Source organism: Lissotriton helveticus, chromosome 5_1 (assembly GCF_964261635.1).
Source record: "Lissotriton helveticus chromosome 5_1, aLisHel1.1, whole genome shotgun sequence".
Classification (NCBI taxonomy): domain Eukaryota; kingdom Metazoa; phylum Chordata; class Amphibia; order Caudata; family Salamandridae; genus Lissotriton; species Lissotriton helveticus.
In genome coordinates, this window is record NC_136065.1 from 1960282454 (window position 1) to 1960302023 (window position 19570).

Sequence of the window (19570 nt, forward strand, 5' to 3'; positions counted from 1 at the left end):
TTTAACAACCTTAAGGGCTCATGTGTAAATTTAGCTGAAAAGACAAGGAAATTGAATGGAGTGATTCAAAGAATTACAGAGAAAGGTAGAAGAAAGAATTTTATTCAAACGAAAGCGTTAGAGTCAGGAAATAAAGCAAAGGACTCAACTAGTGATTTGCAAATGGGGCAGTCTCGGAATTAATATTAAGAGATTATGGCCCATATGTATGAAAGTTACATTTTGCGATTCTCAAATAGCGATTTTTAGAGAATCGCTATTTGAGAATCGCAAAATGCTATGTATGTAGGATTTGCAAATAAATTTGCGAATCCTACATATTCCTTAATTGCGAATCGCTAATTGCAATTCGCAATTAAGGAATACCTCCCAATTCATTCCTTTGGGCCTAGAGGCCCATATAAATGAATGGGAAGACATTCTCACTTTGCGATTCTCAATTAGAGAATCGCAAATAGAGAATGCAATTTCAAGGGTGCCAGGGTGTCAAAAGGACACCCTGTTGCACCCCTGAAATGTGCATGAGTGCCCTAAGGGCATGTATGTGTGCCACATGGCACTTTGAAAAATGCAAAAAAGTGAATTTTTCAAAGAAATCGTAAATTGCCACCAATTTGAAGTTGGTGGTAACTTGCGATTCCTTATGGCCGAATTGCACTTTTTCTGGGCCTCATACATTGCATTAAGGAATTGCAATTCCATACATACCACTTAGGTATTTTGCGATCGCAAATGCCGAAATTCGGCGAAATTGCTTTCATACATATGGCCCTATGTTCCTTGGACAGAAGTGGATCTTTATGCTCTTACAACAAATTTTCCAAAATTTTGAGAGGTACCTGAAAATGGTGCGAAGAAGTTCATAGATTAACTACCATTTAAAAAATGCTATGGACTGTTTTCATTTTTTTGTTGTCGATTGTAGTTTGTAATGATAGGCGGTCTGAATGTAAGGTAGCTGTTTATTTATTTATTTATTGCATTTGTAAGGCGTGGCAGCTACCCAAGAAGGGTTTCTCCGCGCCAGAGCAGACTGGGTGAATGTATAGCAGCTTAAAGAGGTTACTGGTTAAACAACCAAGTCTTCAAGGACCTGCAGGAACGGACGGAAACCGTTTCTTTTCTGATAACTGAGGGGAGTGAGTTCCAAAGTGAGGGGCCAAGGTAGGCAATTGATATGCCTCCCATCCTGGATATTTTAAATCTGGGTACATTAAAGTTCTCATGGGTTGATGAGCGGAGGTGGCCGCTAGGCGCATAGGGCTCTATAAACACCACCACCCACCCGACATCCACCCGCCTGCCCGCTGCAACTAGCCGGGTCATTTGGCGTACGCCAAAGAGATTCGTCCAGCGTTCCGTCCCGGCTCCTGCCGCGACGAGTGTGCTCCTCGCTGGAAATGCTGGAAGTGCTACGGAATCTGTGTCGTCGTCGCAGCGCAGTGATTGTCGCCAGAAAGAGAATGGGCCCGTCTGCAATGGATGGAAAGTGAGTGGAGCCGAGTCGCACCGCGAGACCGCGAGTGACTTTGCTGTTTGGGACCCCGCTGATCGCGCCGCACACCCGCTGTTGGGACTATCTCTGGCCCCAGCGCCCACCTGCAAGGCAGTGCGTCTTGACTCGGCGATTGGTTGCTTTACTTTATCTTATCCTAGCTGAGTCCCCACTGGTAGCGCCAAACATCCGCCGATACGTGGGGTTTTTCTCCGCTGATCGGATGCCCCCAGGAGCCATGGAACAAGATTGCTGAGTCAGAGAGGCGAAGCTATTCTCCTCTGCACTGCGTGAGTGCAGCTCCAATTCCTCTAAACTGATATTTGTTGGGTGAATACATGTGATCTCCCCATAAGGTGGCAGCGCACCACGTTGCTGACTGCCTGACCTTAAAATAGCGGCCGCTGCTGACCTAAAAACGATGTGAGGCAGACACGAGGCAGAAAATGCACAGCAACCATCGTCTACCTTGGTACACAAGTACACAAGTGGTGCTTGCTTCCTTTCCCACCGACTTCCTCTTTATAAAAGTGGATTGCCTTCTTTTTGCTACATACTGCGACGCCCAACTTGTGTGAAGGTCTACTCCCCCCTTAATGCTCGATCTCCAAAATGTCAGCAACCTGGATAGGGCAACAGAAAGAGGACTGGGCGTAGAAATAGAAATAGAAAAGGACCCTCACTTACTAGTTGAGACTAAAACACCAAGATGGCAGCCATCTTGGAATGACTAAGTATAACTCCAATAATTACAAATGGGGTTGTGAAATATCATAGAATAATACGTTATCTATTCCAGAGAAGGATAATTTCCAAACGATTACAATTTAAGATAGGACCCAGAGGCAAGAAGGCACATCAAATTGGGACACAAGGGAACAAAGGAGAGGAAAGATATCTACCTACAGGAACGATAATAGACCTGCAAAAACAGAGACAGGTAATAACATCAAATTGAGGCCACCACTGTAGGAACACACCAAAGAAGAATTTAACATTACTCAGTAAATATGACCGAAACCAGTTTAAATTTAAATTTAGCAGGCATAAAGTCCTATGTCATAAAGTACCCAACTAACCTATCTAAGAACGCAGCCAAAAAATTCAAACACAACCTAATTAGAAAATACCTAGACACGCTGATCTCCGACCCCTACTTCAATCTAAACAAAGGCATAATTGTTAATGACTTGATATTTTACGCCAGAAAAACGGCTAAATGGTGCATGGCCATTACGAAAATGATCAACATAAAAAATATAAGTAACATCCCACATGGTAAAAAACTTATGATCGCCCATTACCAAGATTAAGATCAGAGCTATGTATAACTATCTACAAGAACGGAATTGTACTTATACAAGCAACTAACAACAAGCTAGAAAAGTTTGACAACCTGTTTTCAACGTTAAAAGAGTGGGTAGATAACTCAATGTTATCTAATCAACACCAGAAAACACATAAAAAAACAATTCACCACCGACACTACCACCACAGAGTTCACAACACCTAGAGACCCTCTAGAACCTCAACCTACAATGATACCAGGAGACAACATTAACAGGAGACACATTGGACGGAAGTGATACAGAGACTGGAGATAATTCTATACCATATGCCATTCCTGCCGTAACACCACTACAGCGGGAAGACTCAGCGCCTTTACCTCAGGATGTGACCTCTCCAACACGCAGGCCAGTCAACGGGAACCTCCAGCCAGAAAGAAAGGAGTGGGAAGATAACACCCCTCTCATACCCCACTCAACAACATTACAAATTATATCGATGTCCTTATGAAAATCATATCCTACTAGCGTAGGATCAAGCTCTCAGGACATAGGGAGCGCATCCCACTCCACAAATAGAGGAGGCAAAAACACCCAAGCTAATGACAAGAATAGGATCAATGAAGACATCGAAGTTCTAAAGCAACAGGACTCAAACATAACCCTAAATAGGCAGAAGCGTACTCCTAAGACATCACCTCAAACTCAGAGAGAAATCGAAGCACTCCAAACACAAGTGAGAAATATGTCACAGGACATTTTAAACGCACTACAAACTATGGAGAAACAAATACTAGAAATTGCGATAAGCACCCACTCCAAAATCGAACACGTCCAAAAATTAATGCATAAAATTCAAGAAACGAGTAGAGAGACAATCATGACATTATTAAACAGGCAAAATCGACCAGACAGAAATCTTAAATACTTATCAGACGATGAAACCTTAACCATACTACGGTCGTATGAGCCTAAAGTTAGCAGGAGAGTTGAGGAAATTAAATCAGTCCCGATCGATGCAAATCGAACATGCTGGTCTAAGAATAGGAAACCCAACCTTAACAACTTACAACAAGTCCAGCTAACCGCCAATACTCAACAGATGAACTCTAGTAGCTCAGTGAAACTGCTACTATGTCTACTGCTCAACTGTCGATCCGCAGCAAAACATGCCTCTGACATCGCTGCCATCATTGTAAATTGGGAAATAGACATTACAATCCTAACAGAAACATTGTGAGATTTGATAGACAAAAAAGGACAGGTGGCGGGGTAGCCTGCATACATCGATTGGATATAGAGGTCAACCAAATACAATCAGACCCTCTCGAATCCTGTGAATACCTAGGTCTCAATATGAGAACTGCCGACAATAAAAGTGCAACCTGCATGCACTTTACCATCCACCAGGCAATAATGCTGCTTTCATAGATCAGTTAATGGAGGTCATCACGACTAACTATAACAGTCACACCAATAACATTCCTAGGTAACTTCAATTTACACTGGGACGACAATAATGACAAACAGGTTAATGCACTTAAAGACTTTTTAACAGAGCTAAACCTTACTCAAGCCTGCACACAGCCAACTCACTCGAAAGGGGCAACCTTAGATTGGGTAATTTCGAGGAGTAAAGATATTACAGTCCACTCAATTGTTCCTTGCTACTGGTCAGATCACCGTGCCATAACCTTCCTGATTCCCACAAAAAAAAAAGAGCAAGCCCATGCAGCCAATCAAACCTAACAAGTGGAATCGGGACACCAAAGACCCTAATATTCAGCTAACAGTAGAAAAGTGTGAGAAGGAACTACATCCACCTAACAACTTGCTGAACGTTAACGAACTCACAGAGCACTACACTAAGTCAATGACGAATATAGTCTACGCCACCATGCCACTAAAACTGAAAAGAGTATCAGAGAAAGATAAAAATCCATGGTTCAATGAAACACTGAATGAAGATAGGCGGTAACTGAGACTTGCAGAAAGAAAATGGAGACAGCACCCATCATCCCCCACCTTAAAATTCTCAGAAAAATCAGAAACCAGTACAACAAAAGGATACTAAACTTCCCCCAAAAATGTTTTAGATCGGAATTAGACAACACTAAAAACAGACCGGGTAAACTATTCGAGATGTTAAAGCACAATTAAATAAGTTGGCCAAATCTGCCCAAGAAACGACTAAAACCCAACTGAGCTGCGAAGAATTCCTCTATATTCTTAACTGACAAGGCTAACTCGCTAGAAAAAGAGCTCAGGATGGCAGCCGACAACCTTACCAGCCAACCACCACCACTGAACATTGATACCATGACAAACGATCACGATAGATTGAAAAACAATGCACAATGGGCAACCTTCAAGTTATATGATCAGAACACCATTGAAAAAACTTTATCGGATAAAAAACCTAATAATCACTACAATGACCCCCTCCCCTCTATATGCCTAAAAAGAATCAATCATATTGTCGTCCCAATATGGACAGAAGTAATAAATGCCTCACTATCTCAAGGGATCCTATCAGAGTGCCTAAAACAGGTCAAGTACTCCCCACCATCAAAAAAACCTACAGCGGACCCGGCAGAGCCAAATAACTTTCGCCCAGCAACCAATATTCCATTACTTGCCAAACTAATTGAGAAATGTGTACAAAATCAGCTGAGCAATCACATCGCCAATTTCAAGCTGCTGGACGACTGCCAATCCGGATTCAGACCAGGCCACAGTACGGAAACAGCAATCTTACATATAGTGGACGATGCGCTAAAGGCCCTAGATCACAATGAAACATGCCTACTTGTCCTGCTTAACCCGTCGTCTGCGTTTGACACAGTAAATCACGAAAAATTGCTAGCCAGGCTTCAAGACAGGATGGGACTATCTGGAATTATTCTGAAATGGTTTGGATCCTTCCTTCAGAACAGAACACAAAGATTCCTGGTCAACCAGATGCTATCACCATCATGCCAAAATTCGATTGGAGTCCCTCAAGGATCAACACTACCACCATCACTTTTCAATCTTTATGTCGAACCCATTACAGAAATTCTCCGAAGCGCAAATACATCTTATCACATGTACGCTGATGACACTCAGATCGCGTCACTGGAAGACATCAAGATAATGATTGAGGCCTTATAAATGTCATTACACCGGTTAACTAGCAATCACCTGAAACTAAATGCACAAAAAACGGAATTCCTATTAATATCACCACCAAAGAACCCCACAGAAGTGAAGGAATGGACCAAACTGATCACAGCGCAAAACTGCACCCCTACTCTAGTTGAATCTACAAAATCACTGGGAATCACGCTTGATAAGAACCTAGACAGGAAAGCCCACATCAAAGCATTGGCAAAAAGTGCCTGGTTTCACCTGGAATATATTAGAAAAGTGAAACCACTCCTTTCTACGGTGGACCTCAAAATGGCAGTCCAGTCCTTAGTTATTTCAAGGATTGAATATGGATGTACTACTCAAGCAGGTCTATCAAAAATTTCCACAGCACCACTAAAAGCATGTCTAAATGCGTCCGCAAGACTCATTACGGGATATAGAAAATACGACCATTTCTCAACTCACCTGAAAGTATTAAACTGGTTACCTTATGAAGCCAGAATTCAACTAAAACTGGCATGTACTACCCACAAAGCGCTCCACTACAAAACACCAAAGTACCTAGCTAAACAAATAGAGCTATCAGGAGGAAGCAGACCAGCTAGGAGTGCCAGAGAGCTGTTACTGAAACCTCCCATCTTTCGGAAGGAGAAAATGTATAACAGAGCCTTCTCCGGAGCAGCCCCCAGAATCTGGGACTCATTCCTTCCAAACATTAGAACAATTCCAAACACAGCAACATTCAAGAAGGAAGCAAAGCTCTTCCTAATGAGCAAATACCTTTCTTAGGCTAGACTGTTCATCATCAGCAACGTGATTAAGTATCGTGATTAATACCTAAACGCAGATTGTGAACTGTGTATGATATAGAACCCACGGAAAGCACATCAGAACAACTTGTATAGAAATACTGTTACACCTTGTCCCTTAAGAAGTTCCTAGAGAAAAAGAAATATATATATATATATATATATATATATATATATATATATATATATGCTTTCTTTACCAAAGTTCATAAAGCACGCTCTCAGGACAATAAACCAAGGTATCACACAATCTCAATGCTGCTGTTTATTCACAACGCGTTTCGCCGACAAGACGGCTTGATCACGTGAAGAAAATGCTGTTACATCATTGGTATTTGTTGACTGTGTATCCATGGTCATCAAAAGAGGACTAACGTATTCTAAAACATAATGTTCACATTAAACAATAATAATGTCGAAATTACCGTCCTTTTAACTTACGGAACACCTGTATCATATACAGTCACCCAAGCGGAAAAGGACGCGGAAGGGGAAACGCAACAATAGGAGGACAAGAATCAGACAGCGATGGCAAAAAAGACAGGGGACATGGCGCAGTGGGAACCGGCAAGGGACGCGCCAACAGGAAGAGATACTAATGGATGATGAAATGGTAAATATGACCATAGTGAACCTGTCCAAAAGAGAATTGAGTATGAGTGAGAAAAGAACTTTATGTCTAGGTTTGTCCTTTTGCCCCTCGTACCCTTCGAGATATACGGACAATAGGATTGATTTATTTAAATACACACGCAAATTGAAACTAAAAAAGTGGCATAAACTTAGAGGGGGCATAACCAATGAAAACAATGCATCAGAAATTTTGAATGTGTATAACTTTGACATTGGAGATAGTGACACACTTAATACAGTGATGGAACTAGGGACTGAAATCGGAGAGGATGAACTGCCATGCAGTACCACGCAGTTGCTCACTGAACTAGACATTTGTACAGATTCAGCCGCTAAAACCCATTTCAAAGAGAAATCTAACTTTGTACCCATTTTACCTCATGACAACATCGATACTTTCCATGAGTGTGTTAACCAAAGCTTCAAGGAACTTAGAAAAAATCAGTACAAACACAAACATAAAGGGGAATCTAATATGACGTATAAACAAAGACAGAACATAAAATCATTGATGGAGGATGACATGGTGGTTATCCGCCCCGCTGACAAGGGGGGCAATATTGTCCTTATGGACAAAGAAATGTACATTGCGGAGGCAATGAGACAGCTGTGTGACAAAACCTTTTATGAACCCATTGAAATGATGATGTACCAGAACAGTATTACTGTGTTGTGGGATTTGCTGCTAGGATGGAAGGACAAGGGCATCTTAACATGGGAGGAATTCAAATATTTGAAATGTGATTATCCGGTCCTTCCGGTGCTCTACTTACTGCCCAAGATACATAAAAACGCCAGTAGACCCCCAGGGAGACCCATAGTGTCCTCAAGAGGTAGCGTATCAGAAAAAGTATCCAAATACATTGACCACTTCTTGAGAGGTTTTGTGATGGAATTAGACAGCTATGTGAGGGATACCAAAGATTTCTTGAAAAAGATTGAGAACTTACAGTGGGAGGTGGGTGATGTTCTGATAACCTTGGATGTCCAAAGCCTATATACTATAATTGACCACGAGCAAGGCTTGATTGCATGTGAGGAGTTTCTCAGAAAGAGGCCCATGAAGTATAGGGAACATACGTACATGATTTTGAGCATGATAAAATATTGCTTGGAGAATAACATCTTTCTATTTAATGGCGAACTCTTCAGACAGGTCAGTGGCTCTGCCATGGGCTCGTGTTTTTCGCCCAGTTTTGCCAACTTGTTTCTTGGCAAATGGGAAAAAGACATACGACTAGACCCCAATTTTCAACAGGATTTTCAAAGGATATCGTTATGGCTGAGGTACATTGACGACCTCTTCATAGTATGGAGAGGTACTATGGAGGAGGCTGACGGGTTTATTGACAGACTCAATCAGAATGCTCTCAATATAGTTCTCAGTGGCACCAAGAGTAGAACAGACATAGAGTATTTGGATGTCAAAATTGAGATTGTTGATGAGAAGGTCCAGACCAAACTCTTCCGCAAAGCCACTGCGGGTAACAGTATATTGCATGCCCTCAGTAGCCACCCAGACAATCTCAAATGGAGTATTCCATTTGGTGAGCTGCTGAGGGCAAAACGCAACTGTAACAATGAGAGTGGATACCAGGAAGAAAGTGAAAGCATGTTGGACAGGTTTCGTACTCGAGGTTACCCCAGTTGGGTGCTCAAGAAAGCTAGGGACAGGGCCAACGCGATCGACAGATTTGACACTATCTGTGACAAACCCAATACAGTTGTGGAAGGGGAGGATGTTACGAGACTAATCCTCACTTACAGCACGGACTCAAAAGCAATTCAGAAAATTATAACAAAGAATTGGGACATACTGAAAATGGACAACGTTATTGGGAGGGATCTCCCTAAGAGACCCAGTATCACATATAGACGAGGGAGGAGTATGAGGGACATGTTAGTCCATAGTGACATGGCCACATATCCTTCCACAATGAAGGGACTAGAAGGTTTCTTTCCCTGTGGACACTGCAAAGCTTGCTCCAATAGCAAGTCATGCAAAGAAGTCACTTACAATGGTGTCACCAAGAAAATCGTGTCCTTTCTCACCTGTAGTTCCACTTTTGTTGTATATGCAATTTTTTGCTCATGCAACAAATGGTATATTGGCAGCACCACTTGCATGGCTAAAAAACGGATTCTGGAGCATACGAGAGCCATCACCAATTTTGATCCTAAATACCCTGTTGCGCGACATTTTAGAGAATATAATTTCTCGAATGTCAAAGATCTAAGTTTTATCATCCTGGAGCAAATAACAAAGAACCCTAGGGGCGGCAACAGGGTGTTAAAATTACATCAGAGGGAGTCCAAACTTATCATTGAATTTCAGAGCAAGGCCCCAGGAGGCCTGAATCAAGATGAGGAATTAGCCGTGCATTTGAAGATCTAATGTTTTTTAAAATGTAATCTGTATTTGAATTACATGCATAGTTCACCATCGTTCTTCCATACCTTAGAGATATGGTGTTTTAGCCCTTTGTGTATTAGAATGTTTGATGTATTATGACATTGAGTGTGTTTTTAATCTATGATACATTTGTTTATTTCTAGGAGTAAGAGAGGGGGCCCACTTTATCGGCACTTCACTTCACGGGACCTCTCCCCTTCTCTGCCTCCTTCATCACCTGGGCACTTTATGCTGAACATTGGTAATTTTGTTGCATGGTAACAAAGTTTAAGTTGACTCTGTTGAATTTTGGACACTTGCCGTCACCCACATGGTACTATTGTGTGTCTTTATTAAGAAACTTTTGCTTTTATAACCTTAGGGCACTGGCCAACACGAGGTTTTTGATACATTTAATGTTTTTACGGTTATTTTGGGGACACAGACGAGGTTGGGAACCCACCCTCCGTCTCACACGCATTTAGAGTGAGAGTGGGAGGAGTCACGTTATTTGCAATCCAATCTACTCACTATGCTGGTATGCCTTTCGATATCTTATTGGGACTTCTGAGATGTGAAACACTGTGGTATAAGGGTAATTCATGAGATACATATCATGGACATAATTAGTTGAGACAGGGGCACTTGCCGCCACCCACATGGTACCACTGTGTGCCTTATTAAAATATAGGACCTTTCTTTTGTAATCTTAGGGCACTGGCCAACATCAGGTTTGATGCATTTAATGTATTTATTATTATTTGTATTCTATTTGAGGACACCGACGAGGTTGGGAACCCACCTTCCGTCTCACACGCATCTAGAGTGAGAGTAGGAGGAGTCACGTTATTTGTAATCTTCTTACAATGCTGATATACCTCTCGATATTTCATTGTGACTTCTGAGTTTTGAGGCATTCCAATATAGGGGTAATTCCTGAGATATATATCACGAATGTAATTACTCAAGACAGACATTTGCGTGTTTGTCATGTTTGGAGCAATACGTCCTAAATTCATAAAATGAGATGGCTTGGGTGACTGTATATGATACAGGTGTTCCGTAAGTTAAAAGGACGGTAATTTCGACATTATTATTGTTTAATGTGAACATTATGTTTTAGAATACGTTAGTCCTCTTTTGATGACCATGGATACACAGTCAACAAATACCAATGATGTAACAGCATTTTCTTCACGTGATCAAGCCGTCTTGTCGGCGAAACGCGTTGTGAATAAACAGCAGCATTGAGATTGTGTGATACCTTGGTTTATTGTCCTGAGAGCGTGCTTTATGAACTTTGGTAAAGAAAGCAGGAATCTGCCGGCTTTACTCCTCCGGTGTGCACGCCACCTCTCACGGGTCGGAGGAGATCCAGAAGGAGTTGGTTGCTTTATGGATATATATATATATATATATATATATATATACATATATATATTTTTGCCAAAACTGCTAGGAGAATTATGTACTGGATTTGTATATATATTAATGCTGCTATACACGCTATGGTCCAAATGTACCTCATTGTATATTGTATATAATTTTATAATTGTTTTGCCGAAACTGCTAGCAGAATTATGTACCGGATTATTATCTATAGTAATGCTGCTATACCCGCTAGATTCCAAATGTACCTCATTATACATTGTATATTCTTTATAACTGTATATAGCTATTCCTGCTATATTCCAAATGTAATCCATACATCTGTGAAGCGCTCTGATACCCAAGGGTCACGTACGCGCTATATAAAACTCTATAAATAAATAAATAAATAAAATACAATAGCTCAGGTCTTTGAACTTGATTCGGTTCTCCACCCTGAGTAAATGTAAGTCTCGTAGGTGGCTAGAGATGGAGGTAGCTCTGGGAACCCTGAAAAGTAATCTTGCTGCAGAGTTTTGTCGCATCTGCAACCAGCGAGTCACAACCTTGTTGGATCCAAGATATAGAAAATTTCCGTAGTCCAGCCTTGATGTGATGAGAGCTTGGACTACTGTTTTCTGGTTAGACTCCGGCAACATCCAGATGATCTTTCTGAGCGACTTCAAGATGGTGAAACAGGTGCTCCCATCTCGCTGGTCCAGTGTAGTGGGCCCCACAGAGATCTTTGTTTTACCAAGGATCAGGACCTCAGTTTTTTCACCGTTAAGTTTTAGATGGTTGGTGTGTGTAGGAGAGTAGGGTCTGCAATCCTATGGTCACCCCAGATTTTTGCTTTTTGCTTCACTGGTTTACGACTTTCCCTGGCTGTGGGCCTGCTAATCAGACCCACAGCCTAGCTGTTCTCTCTCTAAATTGACATCCATGTACTTTAGGTGCATTTACCAATTGGTATTGGGACACCTTATCAGACCCTGTACAGTGTACCTTAGGTACCCAGGGCATAGGTGAACCCAAGGCCTACCAGGGGCTGAAGCATGTATTATGCCACCCCTGGCTGGCCATCTAAACAGACACAACTGGCTGGTAAGACAGCTGGGGCAAGGTGATGTAATCACCCTTTGCTGTAGATATAGTATACCTATATCTAACCCCAAAATGGACACATATATTCCTATCAGTCACTCCTATGGCAGGCCTTATCAATCCTGAAGGCAGAGTGCTTGGAATTATGTGAGATGGTGCTCTAGCATGAGCTGAGCCTGTCTTCAGCTTGCGGAAGCAAGTCCTTATAGCTGTTCCATGATAACGCTATACCATATACTCTTAAGTGCATTATAATCCTCGCGGTTATTGCTAACTTTGGTATAGCATTATCAAAACATGTCGAGTAAGGTGTCATACGAATTGGAATACTACCCCCTCGCCAGTTCTGGTGACGGGGGTAGCATTCCACCCTTCTAGAGGGACACGACATGTATGTAACTGTGAACCCCGGTTAAAGTTAACTCGAGCCTCAGCATCACAAAATGGATGCTGCCACCACAGACACAAGTCTGACCTCCTGCTGCTGGGAGTCCTTCCAGCGAGGGAGGCCTGGACAAAGGGTTTCCTGCCTTTGGAGGTGCTAGCACCACCCCAGACAGGGTTTTGTGTATTGAGGTAGGGAGGCCTGAAAGGATTGAGACATGCCTGGGGCACACAAGGTGCCCTGTGCATACACCGGTTCAAACCAGTTGCTGGGGCACTCCAGCCCCAGCTCTGGCGCGAAACCGGACAAAGGATAGGGGGTGTAACCACCCCCCTTCCTGGTCCCACCCATAGGAGGGACCTAGTCGTAGTACAGCCCCCTTTAGCAGGATAAAGGTAGGAGCTGGTCCCATTCCAAATTAGATTATCCTGAACAACTTTACAAGAAGAAACTCTGAACTTCGACGTTCTGCTCCACAGAAGACTGAAGAATCTCCCTTGTGGGCAAGGAGTGTCCACCCTGCAACTGCAGGCACCATCAAGCGTCCTAGCGGTCCACTTTGTCGTCCTTCCTGCCGGATCCAGACTTCAAAGCCCGACGAGACCCGGACTCCCAGACCTCTCCGACCTCTACCCACATCTGCAGCACAGCTGAGACCCGTGGGTGCGACGAGACACGTGGGACCGGCCATCTTGAAGAGACTGCACTTCGCTTCCAGCACGACTCCTGAGGCATCCTCGAGTAAGTGCTTTGGGGATTGAGAAGCCCCCGCCCTGAGCAGCTCCTGCACCAAAGACCAGCCCTCCAGCATCCACGAGATCTGCGTGGGGCCCTTTTGCTTGATTGCTGCTCGACGCGTTGTCTAGTCACTTGCCGGCTGACTAGTGACCTCCTTTACGACGATCCAAGAAATCTACACTGCTGGTCTGGTTGCTCCAGACTGGCCCTTGCTCCCTTCCAAAAGAGGAGCACCCTGGACCCTCCTGGTCCACTCTAGACGCCGTTTCCACTCACCGCGTGGGTTGCCTTTGCCAAGGCCTGTTGACTCCAAATCCGGATCCGACACCGCCGACAGCAAGAGCCTGCGTGGGACAGCTCATGCCTCCATCCTGGTCATCGAAGCACCTCCTGGTCCACGTGGCTTCAGAGACAAGCGTCTACTCTTCACCTGATCGCGACGACGACATCTGGTTCCTTCCTGGTTCCACACCGGTCACTGGCTAGTGACTTTGAACATTGTCCCCTCTGCTCTCAGGTCTTCATCTTCCTCGATCCACCCGTGGATCGCATCGGACATCTTCCTCCTGGTCGCCTGCAGCATCTTTCTCCAAGGCTCCATTGACTTCAACGCGGAAACCCGACACACTTTGACACCTATGCACCCGCAGCCCGTGGGTGAGGTAACTAGAGCATTTCGGTGCTCAAGGGTAGATTAACTCTCCTAGTGTCCAGATTTCCAGTTGTTTTAGTCCTAGATAGTAAAGACTGTGTGGTCCCAGCGATCCTACAGCCTCTGGACAGCTCCATTCCTTCTATCGATTTCCTTATACCATTTACTTAGTATATGGTTTGTCGTGCCCCTTGGGCACCATTGTAATTTTGTGGAACTTATCGTATTTTTCCTAAGAGATTGTCATGTGCTTAGCCCTCTGATCTCATAAAGAGTTCAGCGGTGTTTGTTATTAATAAATATATTGTTTATTTTCATAACAACCTGTGTGGTGTCCTTTAATCTGGTATTCAAGGGGTTATATGTGGTAAAACAGCTGGCTTCACATGCCAAAAGAGTTTAGCCTAAGACTGCTTTGTGCATGCTACCATTAGGATAGCTGGTCTATAAGGTTGACTTACAACCAATCACCATAAGGGTTGTTTGGACTGATACAGGGTGATCACTAGAACTAGTGAACATCATATATCAGGCCAACTTCTCACACACATATAATATAATGTTTCCGGGCTCCCGCGCATGGGCGGGAATATTCTAATGCTTATGACTTTGATGAGGATCCCCTGGAAGAGAACAAGCAGATCAAATGGCAGTATAAAAACAGCTGTAGATTATCCACTAGTACTCAGCAATGCTGTCATTGTAATTTCAGATTGGGCACTCGCAACCCCAGATATAGTTGGTTCCTGTGCTAGCACACCCGCACTATCTCCCGCAGCGCCTGTCTCTTGTGCTACAACAGCAGAACTAGGTTCCTGCGTCTGTATTTCAACTGTATAGGGAAGAGGTCTGAAGTTCAAAAGTTAACCTCGTCTGAATCTTGATTTTGTTTCTCTCACTCCCCTCTTTGGTTATCTTTTTGTGTGATGTCTCTTTGACTACTGCAGGAAAAACTCTCATTCCCCCATCTTATACTCTCGCCAAAATCTTTCCTGATGACCCCACTTGCTTTCAAGCCACTGTCTAAATAAGCCTTTCACTTGCTTTGACATCTCTTTCACTCTTTGTCTGTAGCCATCCTACCCCATGTGTTCAATGCTTCAAACTGTGTTGTCCTAGGTGGTGGCTTTCTATCATTCATAGTTTGTCTAAAGAAGTCTAACTTTCTAATATTTAAGGTACCGTCTAATGGAAAGAGAAAGTATAAGTCTGAAACATTATATTCATGCCATTCAGAAATCCAGGTTCATGCAAAAAACCCAATGTTCGTCATCATTTCATATGCATGTGTTACCTCAGCAGGTAATTTCTGACCCTCGTTAGAAGGTAGGGTAGAAGCTTTAGGCTTTTTCAATGGAGCACACTATTTTCGCTCAAAACAATCCAAAAATCACACAGAATAATCTAGCAAACAGCAACCAAGGCTATGCGTAAGGTCAACCAATCACAACATGGCTCCATCAGCAACTTGCCAATGGCAACACAACTTTGTGGTGGTGTCTTACTCATCCCAGGGTGGTTCCCCGGCTGACTAACCAATCAGTGCGACTTTTCAGTGAATGAGAAAAACTGCAAAACGTTTCTCAGTGAACTTTAAATAAATAAACAAAACAAACCTTGTTTGTCAAGCTAAATAGTAGGAAAATTAGCAAATTTCAATAAGACAAAACTCATGAACGATAAAACAAGAGCAAAAAGTTAAAAAAGGTCAAATGAAGGCAAGTCTGTTTGAAAACCCAGATAAAACATCATAATATAAGGTAAAAAAAACACATGAGAAGTGTTTTAATATCCTCTCAGTATGAGCCAGAAAAATAGAACTGGGCCTGTGAGGCAGCTCCCAGTAAATGCATGCTAGGATGCAGTAGCTGCTGGCTTCTTAAAGGGGCAGGGCATATTTTCACCTCTCTGAACATTGATTCTGATTGACTGATTTTTCTTTCATATACCTTCTGTATCAGGTCATGCGGGTAGGAATGTTCTACATTTATGACTATCAGTGAAGATCTTATGATGCATTAATCAGTTTACACATCCGCTTCAGCAGTGTCAAAAATCCCTAGTTTTTATTGGCTCAAGAGAAAGCATTGGATGCCAGGTGACACCATGACAGACTAAGGACAGCTGAGCTAACAGAATTTGTACACCTCAAAATGAGAGCTCACATGGTATCCCCCTCCAACCACAGAGTTCTGCTCTAAGGCTCAGACCTTGTCACAAATGTGTACCTTGCATGGTGTGCAAAATACCGATGGATTGAAATGCAGACCAAGTAATCACCAGTGGCCGAGATTAATTCAAGCATTCTATCCATCACTTTTTTGTATACTCAAATGTTTCCGTATGAAATTCTGCTGTACCTGATCACAAGTAGACTGATGTTTTTGTACCAAGAATTACTGGGTGCGGCCCACTGGATCCCATTTTACAATCCAGAAATTTTGGTCCATAAAATCGTTGTGGGGAAAGAGATGCATTGTAGCCCAACTCGTTTTCCAGCCCTTGTCTGACCTTCAGCAACGGCAAAGGAAGTTCCTCCATACCAAGTGACAGTACCCCTTCAAACTCAAAGCCCCCGACCCCACTTCCAGTCCCACTCTTGGGGATTCACTTGTAACTGCAAAAAAGAAAAATCCAGCTGGCAGCAATAATTTATTTCTGGAACTCCGCATTACTTGTAATCAGACTCTTACTTGATAAAAGATGAATGCACTACCTGTGAGGTAGTGTGATAATTTACCTGTAAAAATGCACCGTAGCATGATAACCCAAAACACTGACTCGGAGCAGCACAACCACTAAGCTTAAAACAGGATATCTGTAGAGACAAAAAAAGATCAATTTCACTTTACCCTTTCAACCCCAAAACTTATGGGCATCTTCCAGAATTGTAACTGATCCCATTGGTAAAACGATAAAAAAAATGACTTATTATTGACTGTCTTTGAATAATGAGATTTCTGAATGGCAAAATCAGATTCAGGCGATTAAGACATTAAAATAAATATTTGGGGAGCTTTACATAATAAAAGATATAACATCCTCTGCAAACATAGAACCCAATTCACAAACTATGTTTTGTGGGACATAAAGTAGTACTAGAGTAGTACCACTCTTGTACTACAAAATGCTAATCACAAACCTACACCTGTACCTAACTACACCTACCTACAGACCTCCACCTCTACCATTTCTATATTTTCTCTGCAGGTATACATTTGGGTAGTAAATGTGGAAGGACCAAGGACGGTGGCTGGAAAATGGGGATTATTTATTCCTAAATGGGTGGGTTTATGGGCAATGAGTGAGGAGGAGCTTAGGAAAGGACATGCAGATACAAACACCCACCCACAAAAGAGTAAACCCATTGCTATTCACAAATTACACTTTTAAAGTTACTACAGGCTAAAGGTATCAAAACAATACTCCAGGCCACCCTTGGATTAAGTCTAGAACCATGCATGGCCACTCACAGGAACTGTAACTCATTTCCATAGAAAATAATGAAGGCAGGGTGTTAGAAATGGGGTTTCGGGTTTTCAGAGTATGCACCCTGTACAAGCAGGAACCACCACTCTTATCATGGTATGCTAGATACACACTAAAATATAACATATGCTCACCCTCTGGTAGCTTGGCACAGAGCAGTCAGGCTTATCTAAAGAGGTAATGTTTAATGTATTTGTGCAACACACACACACAGTAACACAATTAAAACACCACAAAAACACTCCACACAGGGTTAGAGGAATGGATTATATTTTTATGAGTACAATAAGACCAAAGCAACAATAAGTAGACCGGATGTTATGCATTTTTAAACAATAAATCAAAAAGTAGTGCTTAGGAGCAAATTGCGCTTAGGGGTTACTTGAGGTCGCGCTGGACCGGGGTAAATTCAAAGTTCGGGCTGACCTCAATGAAGGGCAGGTCAGCTACACGATTCACGTAGGTCCAGCTGAAAAGTACCTTGGATGTCAAAGACTCGATGCAACGGTTTAGATCCATGCAGGCGATGAAGGCATCGTCGATGAACCCCTTTACGATGCCGATACTGCATTGTTGTCCAGACGCACTGTTCATCATCGTCGAGCTGCGTAATTCGTTGAATCGATGTTGATCAGCTCCTGCCAAGCCTCTAGGGTTAAGGTCAGGGTAAATGGGGTCCCAGGTTAGCACTAAGTCCACACCACCAGTGGCGCAGGGGCGGGCAGGTTCAGGGTGCTTAGTAGGTGTTGGGAGCCCAATGCATTTCAATGGAGGACTTCAGTTGCGAAAAAGGACTGCAGGCTGGAGCCAGAATACTGGGTGAAGGGGAACCAACGACTGGAGGATGAAGTTGAAGAGTTGATGGACACCAGGACACTGTCGGACGGGCACCTCAGGTCACAGGAGCTGCGGATGCAGGGGTGTCCTTTCATGTTGGGTCCTTCTCAACGGTATCGGTCGTGGTTGAGGGAACCTTTTGTGTGAGGCTGCAGACGTTGAAGTGAAGGTCGGTGGAGGTCGTACTATGCTGGGTCTCAGGTCAGGATTGCTGGGGGGATCTTGCTGGGGTGTTGGGCTACTCGGACTCAAGCTGTGGCCGTCGGGTACTGAGTGGTGAGGAATCGTCTGTTTGCACTACGAAGAACGGTCGTGCCACTTTGAAAGTGAGACCTGGAGAGACGTTGACCTTGTTTACCCACCATGACATTGCTTGTTTCATGTCAATGATATCCCCGAACGAAGTGTGGATTTGAACCCATGGCGCATCCAGCTTCCATCAGAGAAGTAGCAGTGTCCATTATCTTTGTTGACCCTTTCTGTAGATGGGAAGCTATCATGACCTTGGTGTCCAGAATGGCCCCTAGAACCACCAGCGATCATGTTGGTATGAGAGAAGACTTTTCCACATTCAATGTCAGCCCCAGATGTTGAATAAGGATTAGTTACTTACCTGTAATCCTCGTTCTCATCCAGGGGTATACTCATCAAAGTCATAAGCTATGAATAATCCCCGCCCATGTGCGGGATCCTGGAGCATATATAAAATACATATAAACATATATGTATATATATGTGAAAACATATATTTGCAGCCTAAACATCTCACAATTGGCATAACTGCCGCAAAATGACAGAAATTAGCATAAACACAGTAGTACTCTCACAACCCCTAAGGAAGAGAAAGAGAGCAGTAAACATTTGCACACAACAATACTTTATTGCCATAGGAAAAACCTGTAATTGCAGGTATTTGCCAGTAGGCTGCAGTAGAGTATAAAGAAACAAAGAAAAACTGACACCTTGCCTTTAAGGCATTAGAGTAGGGGTACCGTGCCTTTAAGACCTGAAGGCTACCCCCTGCTCCCATGGTGCACCGCAGGTGGCAGTTGGGTCAGTTCTTTTTGGAGGTGCATAACACCTGAGTAGATCCTTAGTAACATCTTGTAACTTCAAGAACATGCTCGTCCGGGGAGGTGGGCGGGAGCTTATGACTTTGATGAGTATACCCCTGGATGAGAACTAGGATTACAGGTAAGTAACCAATCCTTCTCATCCAGGGAATACTCATCAATAGTCATAATCTATGA

General features: G+C 43.1%; 1 protein-coding gene across 9 annotated transcripts in view; it reads right to left on the reverse strand.

The window, feature by feature from the left end:
• FBXO47 (F-box protein 47) overlaps nt 1-19570 on the reverse strand; it is a 1641665-nt gene that overhangs the window by 1082250 nt on the left and 539845 nt on the right. For all 9 annotated transcript variants that reach the window (XM_078645633.1, XM_078645631.1, XM_078645626.1 and 6 more), the window contains one exon: nt 16735-16812. In XM_078645633.1, the coding sequence (XP_078501759.1) occupies nt 16735-16812 (78 nt within the window). The remainder of the gene's footprint in view (nt 1-16734; nt 16813-19570) is intronic.